This window comes from Verticillium alfalfae, genomic scaffold (genome assembly GCF_000150825.1).
Source record: "Verticillium alfalfae VaMs.102 supercont1.9 genomic scaffold, whole genome shotgun sequence".
In the NCBI taxonomy this organism is placed as follows: domain Eukaryota; kingdom Fungi; phylum Ascomycota; class Sordariomycetes; order Glomerellales; family Plectosphaerellaceae; genus Verticillium; species Verticillium alfalfae.
Window position 1 is genome coordinate 1,416,145 of NW_003315030.1, and position 7,325 is coordinate 1,423,469.

The window sequence follows — 7,325 nt, forward strand, 5'->3', positions numbered from 1 at the left end:
ATTCAGGCACATCTCAGCCGCCTCGAATGCGAAGATTGGATCATTTTACTGACTTGATGCAGGTGGTTCGGCCAAGGCTGCGGCTGACCTTGTCAAGAAGCTTGGAGGTGAAATCATGGGTTTCCTCTTCATCCTCGAGATTCCTGGCCTCAACGGCCGCGAGAAGCTCGACGGTATCAACACTACCATTCTTATTGAGGACGCTTAGACGCGTTCACGGCTACAATAGCAGCGAGGGGGGATGCGCAAAGCTTTCCCGTTGTTCAATCACGCCACTGAAGCATGAGTACATATACATACTACGTTCCGGGGGGCGGCACAGGGCTGCTCCTGTGCCGTTCTGACACCTTCCCACCGAAAGCTACACGGTACACCAACGCACGCCGCGGGGCCTGCGTCGGCGTTTCAGGGATTTGCAAAAGGGCATCATTCAAACTTGGCTTGGGAGGGGCGGCTGCATGATTGCATTATCTTAGACTAGCTTTGGCATCTGTGCTCGAGCAGACGGCCCGTTGACGGGTTTCCCGCTGCGGGGTTTTGATGCGACAGCTTATACTCAACAGTATTTGACGCATGATGATTTGGTCTCTAACAGTGACTGTTGGGGTGGTGGAGCGGTATTTATGCGGCGGCTCTCGGTGCAGCAGCTGGCATGCATGGGTTGAAGTACCCTGGAGGCTATTAAGTACGACGTGGCCGTCACATCATTCCGCACCATTTCTCGCAGGGCCGTGCGATCGTTCAGGTCAAATAAAACGCAAGTGGTATTCTAAAGACGAACTAGTTCATGTCCTCTCATGTCTATGTCATGCCGTCATCCTACGCAAAGAGACACCCAACGTAATGTGGTGGGGGAAGGGATTCCTCTCATCATATATACATGCCTCACATCCATCCGTGCACCGCCTTGTGCGCCAGTACTTCAGAGCACAATAATATTGTCCACCGCCGACCCTGGGTCTCAATGACATACTTTCTCCGGATGCGACGCCCCTCGCGCGCCCAAGCTGCTCCCACGCGCTGGCGCGCGGATCATGACCAGGCTGAGCGGGCGGTGGCGCGCATGCGCCGGGGGTGGCTGCTCGTCCTCGAGGTGCGGCTTGACAATGTCGTGGGCGGCGTCCCAGGGCGGGCGGTCGACGTGACCGCCGTAGACGGCGTCGTCGTCGTCGTCGTCGTCGTCGCCGAGGCCCGTCCTCGTGCGGGTCGCTGACGACGACGACGAGGCGGAGCGAGTGCGCCGTGGGCGTGACGGCGGGAATGTTGGCGAGCTTGGCGCTGAAGGAGCAGCCGCCGCGGCCGCAGGGCGATGACGTGGTGGTTGCGCGGGATGGCGTCCGGGAGGCGGCGGTGCAGCCCTGGCCGGCGAGGTAGACGGTGTGCCATGGGAGTGGAGCTGAGTGGCGGACGTATTCTCGTCGGGGGCCGTGGCCGGGGCCAGGGGCGCGTCGCGGACGTCGGGGAGGGGGACGGCGCCGATGCCGACGGGCAGGGCGGCTTTTGTAGGTTTTCTATGTGCAGTGTGCGCCGGCTGGCGCCCGAGGGGCCGTCGTCGGGCGAGGGGGTGTTGGCCGGGTCGAAGACGGAGGTGACTGCGCGGACAAGGCTCTTGAGCATGGAGCCGTAGGAGGGGTCGAGTGAGCCCGATGCCTCGTCGTCGTGTTCCAGCCACGAGGACTGCTCCTCGCTCAGGTGTATCTCGTTGCCGGTGCTCGTCGAGCGCTACTTCTACGGTTTCGAGTGGGGTCTCTGCTGTGTGTTCTCCGAGGGAGGTTCTCCATAGACAATCATGAGGTCGACGGTACGGCGCGTAACGGACACGATTTGAAGAGGGGGTCTTTGATATCGGGAGAGCATGTCGCCATCGATGTGTACGATCTCGTCTGCGAGAGCCATGTGATGACGTGCGTGACGCGCAGTGTGTCGTAGTCGGCGCAAAGGACTCTCTGATAAACGTAATCTCAAGCCGTTCAGCGAGGTGATCTGGCGCATAAGGGTCTTGAATGCTGCCGTATTGGCAAACAGCTGGTTTCAGCGCACTGCCCTGTTGGTTTGTCGAGGGGAACTCAATGACAAGGGTTGGCTTGAACGTGAGGGCCGCGCAGGTGCCGTTGTCCGGGACCATCGAAGTAGGCAGAGTCCAGGGGAAGAAGGTGTGATTCTCCTTGTATTGGAGAACAGTCTCATTGGACCCCTTGAAGGTCGGGACCAGCTTCATGCCACTGTGAGGGTTGGCGACCGTGTGCAGGTTGACGAAGCTGGCGGCTTGGAACACGTCAGCGCGTGCGGCCATGGCCGAGCCCGTCAGTGGAGGCCTTGAGGCAACCGGGCAAGTGTTGGTGTAATTCTCGTCGTGGTACGCCTTGACGCCCTTCACGAGACGGTTCACCTGCGGTTTTTTCTTCTTTCTCGGTTTCTGACCGCGCCTCGAATTTCGCTGCCCTGGAATGATGAGCGGATGGGCTTCGGTGCTGAAGACGAAAGCGGCATCGAGTTTGTTGAGCGGGTGTTCGGGGTCGAAAAGCACAAAAAGATACTTCGTGGTTTCACCCAAGAAGAAGCTCTGCATCCGATCTGCTTTTTCGCCCGTGTCGACATTTTGTAGCCCCGACCAGCCGCACTTGGTCCGGCAGAGACGATTAATATCCGCAAGGACCATTTCGCCAACGTGCAAGTACCACGGATCGCCGGTGGCACGATACAGGTAGTATGTCGACTCGATGAACTCGGGTCGCCCAGGCCACCAGCCGATTCCAGAGTCGACCTGCCTCTCTCGAACCGACCATCTCTCTGGCAGGGCACCATAGCGAGTCCAGAGTGCAGTATACAGAAGGTTCGCCTCCTCGCCCTCCGCAACCTCGCCAGCCATGGCCAGCAGGCCGGGATAGAAGGCCGCCAGACTGTCGATCCAGGCCGTGAAAGGGTAGCCCCTGGTCCTGTGACCTGTCATGTAGTACGGGTGGTGAGCGTCGTTGTACAAGTGGCGTTTGATAGCCGCATGCGCCTGATGCCAGGCCTCGAGAAAGGCTCCAGCGGTGTGTTCCTCGGGCGTCAAAGGTTCGGTGTGCAACGTATTTGGGTCGAGCCACTGACGGTCTGACGTCGTTGGCGCGCGAGCGGTGACATTGGGGAGGTCGTGGCCGGACAGCAGAATGTGACTCTTCAAAGCATATTCAAAGAAGCTGTCGACGCCAGCGCCGATGCCCGTGTCAAAATTGACCCAGTCTCCCTTTCGGGGTCGATGGCGTTGCCGACCAGGCCGATTTCGCTTTTGCCCTTCCAGACAGCCCAGAAGGCGCGTTTGGCCAGATGCTCGAACCTCTGGTCGCCGGTGAGGCGGCTGAGGACGGTAAACTCGAGCACCAAGCTGCCGGCGCCGGCTGCACACGTGTCCGTCTTCTCAGGGTACTTCTGCGTCGAATCGGGGTCGTTGGGCGAAACCTTATGCAGGGGTGAGTTGATGTAAAAGGGAATGCCATGGCGCAGATTGACGCGCGGATACGGCAGACCAGTCGTCGTATAAAAGGCCGGCAGCAGCCGTTCTGCCATGTCGAGGGCCAGTCGCAGGAGCTGGCCGTCATAGTGGAAACCGCTCGGCCACGGAATGGGGGCCAGCTCCAGCGGATTCGAGTCGTCGTCGTCGTTCAGCCCTGCATGCTCTGGATCATAGCCAGGTATGGGAAGCTCCCCCACGGCGAAGAGGTGGGCGCTCAGAAGGCCGCCCACCCCTCGGATGACGGTCTCAAAGACCTGGACCTTGCTGTCGAGGTCGAACCCGCGCGCGCGTATGCCCTGGCCAGATGGGCCACGCCGTCCGTCCCCGTAGTAGTCCACAAACTTTTCTACCTCGCCCTGGAACTCTTTCAGAGCCCAGTCTGTCCGTGTTGTCGTCGGAGGGGCGTGCCGGCGAGGATGGCGAGGGTCGACAAAGCTGTCGAGGGAGGGTAAGGGAGTAGTTTGCCGAGAACGTCGTTCAGGTCATAGTTCCCTATATTTAACTGGATCGCAAGAAAGAGGTGTACATAAAACAGGCCGCAGCTGCGAGCAAGACTTTATCCCAGAACAAGCGAGGGGAAGATTAGAGATGGTTGGGCTCGAACCTCGTCCTCCGGGAAAAGCGTGCTGCATGTAGTTGTTGAAGCCATGCTGGAAGACCTCAACCATAGATTTCAGGAGCTCCACCAGGCGGGCCGCACCCATTGACTTGACTCTTGCTGGCCATGTCAGGGACAGCAAGAGACAGCTGAGGAAGGCCAATGTCGACGGCATGATTGCTTGCGCCGGTGCTCCGTCGAAGAAGGTGGGAGAACTATACACAGGTTCCCATGAATGCGCCCACACGCCACGCCGCCGGCAGGTTCCCGAACTCCAGGAATCGGCGGCAGCTTCAGCAGGGAATCCTCATGAGGGATTTGGCTGTTTCCGGAGCTAGGAAGAAGCAGCGTAGGGGGCGGCGAATGTCGAGATAGCGTCAGGACTGAAGGGCGCTGAATATGGCACTCTGAAGTGGGATGCTGTCATCTTGGCGAGCCACGCGACACTCGTTCGCGATGTGGCGCATCGAGTTTCTGTGGCTGGTGCTCATCAACTTTTCTCAGTTCGGCTTACCTCAGCAAAGAGACAAAGGAGCAGAAATGAGAGCCTTGATTCTGAGGCCCACCGATTCTCAGTCCTCGCCGGATGCTCTCACCGAAACACCGAAAGCCCCCTGGCTACGACACAACACACCCGGGGCGTGGCATTTTCCCCCGAAGGAGCCCTGTAGGTGGCCAGTGCCCTGCACTGAACCTGTCAAGGCTCACCGGCGATGGTCCGCGTTCCCCGGCCGATTGTCTTCTCGCAGGGGATCCCAGTTGAGGTGCTCGACCTGCCCCAAGGTGCCTCAGCATCTCCACTCGGACCTCTCGTGCCAATTTCCAATTCCGACTTCTCATCGTCACACTTTTTTTTGGCCTCTCCCCGCTCGCCTGTGATCGACCAAGGATGCCTTGACATAATCTCAAAAGGTTGTTCAGCCTTGATCCGGGGGAGAGGGCGTGCTTCTTTCTTGTCCCTGTCCATGGCCAGGAAGTACCGGTACATTCAAGGATTGCCGAGCTCGCGGCTAAATCCTAGCAAGACCCCCGTCCCCCCCCCCTGGTGGATTGGATCAAGCGCCATGGAAGCTTGCCCATGGTTCGGTGGTCGTGATGATATATCCGATCGCCAGCCGAAGCCAAGGAAACTTGCATGCCTCCTGTCTCTGATGCCATAGTTTTACCCTTTTCGCCCACTATCTCTATTTTCCACTCCGGCCCCCATGGCATACCGGGGCTGTTCCCCCGCCTTGCCAGGCCACGGATGGTGGAGGGTGGTATATGTATGCTTTAATCGTTACATCCAAATGGTCATGCGGGCGCTGGCCGAGCATGACGGTGCCATGATATTGCCATTGGGTAAAAGGCTGCCTGTTCACAGACGGGCTGCCTCAGCCGCTCTGTGCGTGCACGTGCAAGTCCGCGTACGAAATGGGGGGGTATCTGGGGGATTGGCCCTATTTTCGATGCGAGGCTTTGCTCATAGGTCGCAGAACAGGCCGGGCGCAGCAAAGACAGACACCCCGGCCCTGACTCTGGTCACGCTCACATTGCACTGTTCCCACCCCGTCATGACTCTTGCCAATGCTGGGCAGCAGTGTGCATTTCAGCCTTAAGATCGATCTTGGTGCGCGCGGGCACAACATGGGGGGGGGGGGGGCCTTCAGCCTACGAAAGATTCGTGGTTGATGTTTCGGATCGCGTCGACTCCGCGATGTCCAAGCTCGTTGGTCGTCCTTCGTCTTGGCCACATGGCTGCCATACTTGCTCATGAGTTTTTCTGCCTCTGTTCGTGTCCACATGGTTTTGCCTGGCATCGTGGCGCCTTGTGTGCATTCAGTGGGACAACGATAGACGCTCTCGCCATGTCGGCTTCAAGCCCTGGTCCCAGAACCTCGTTCGAGACCGTCATGAAAATCCCGTATTGCCGAAGAAAACCAGACAGTCCAAACCCCGAACTGGCATCTATCACATCTCGCAAAGAAGGACCGACGACAAATCGGGAATTCCGCTACCGCCGTCGTACGAGTTGCCAAATCTGCGGATTATACTTTCAGTGCACCCGGTTCGATAGTCAGCCGAGACAACATCTAAACACGTTCTGCGGCCCATCAACCCATGGACCTTAGGTAAAGCAAGGACAACTAGATCAAGTGGGTCACTGCATCTATGAACGATCTCAAACCACGAGATTGAGATCACTGCAGAGAGACAGACCCTGAAGATCTCAAGTCAGACAGAGACAGAGGGAGAACGGGGGAGAGACACAAAGTAGACCGCAAGACGGTGAAGCAGGAAATCGGAAAAAGTTGCGCCCTCACCAAAGATACCCACTGTAGCGCTCAACATCTATTCCCTTGGTGGCTACATTTGGCCTGAGTATTTCGCATGATCGATAGCTGAGTGGCAGGAAATACATATTGCTGATTGAAGTAGAGACATAGCAAACTACACATCTAGATGTCTGTACTTCTAGATGTGTATGCTTCCAGGTAGCTGCACGTTATCCATGTTGCACAGACTTGCCCGCTCTAATCGAATACTGAGGTAGTACCTATGTAGATATACATCAAAGCTCTTGAGGTAGGCGGTGATGATTTTATGTACTGAGGCCAACCTTGGGCACCAAAGGGTTAACGCCGAACATCTATGAATAGAGGCACACGCACTCGCATGCACATGGCCAAATCGCGTGAGTTGTTCCTATCTACACGCCAGGACGGCTTGCGTGGCTCGGCAGCCGTGCAGGGCCTGGCTCGTCCTGCGGCATGCACCTCCATGCGCACAGCAGCAAGCAAGCAGCACGCGCGCTCCCATGCGCACAGCCGACAGCAATACCCGTCTGTCCGTCCCCCCGGCCCCCCTCCCCCCTCCCTCCCTCCCTCAGTGCTGATTCGGCCATGTCCGGTCCCGACGACTTGGGCCGCGAGATGACTGGCTGCTCGGTCTGCATGGTTCGACACGACAACGCGAAATCAAGCCAGAAGGTAGCGACAAGATAGGCAGCACATGGTGGCTTAGCCGCTGCGAAGGAGAATTTACCAGTCACATCGTTTCAACCAGTCAGTGACAGAATGGGGGCGGCGCCAGGTCTCGCGCTCTCCCTCTCCCTCCTCTCTCTCTCTCTCTCTCTCTGTGTGTGTGTGTGACCGTCTCTCCATGCGTCGCTCTCCTTACTCTCCCTACTCCTTGCCCTCTCTGGCTCTGACCTTGCTATGACTCTCGGTGCAGTGACTCTTTGTCCCCCTC

The 7,325-nt window shown here is 58.0% G+C and overlaps 1 protein-coding gene across 1 annotated transcript; it reads right to left on the bottom strand.

Annotated features, from left to right (window-relative positions):
* Positions 1-621: 621 nt before the first annotated feature.
* On the bottom strand, positions 622-4,269 carry VDBG_07377 (htmAp; the record flags this gene model as incomplete). Its single annotated transcript, XM_003002760.1, has 4 exons — positions 622-678; positions 974-3,158; positions 3,221-3,875; positions 4,101-4,269. The coding sequence occupies 4 exons, from the start codon at positions 4,267-4,269 to the stop codon at positions 622-624; spliced, it is 3,066 nt and encodes a 1,021-aa protein (XP_003002806.1).
* Between the last annotated feature and the right edge of the window lie 3,056 nt (positions 4,270-7,325).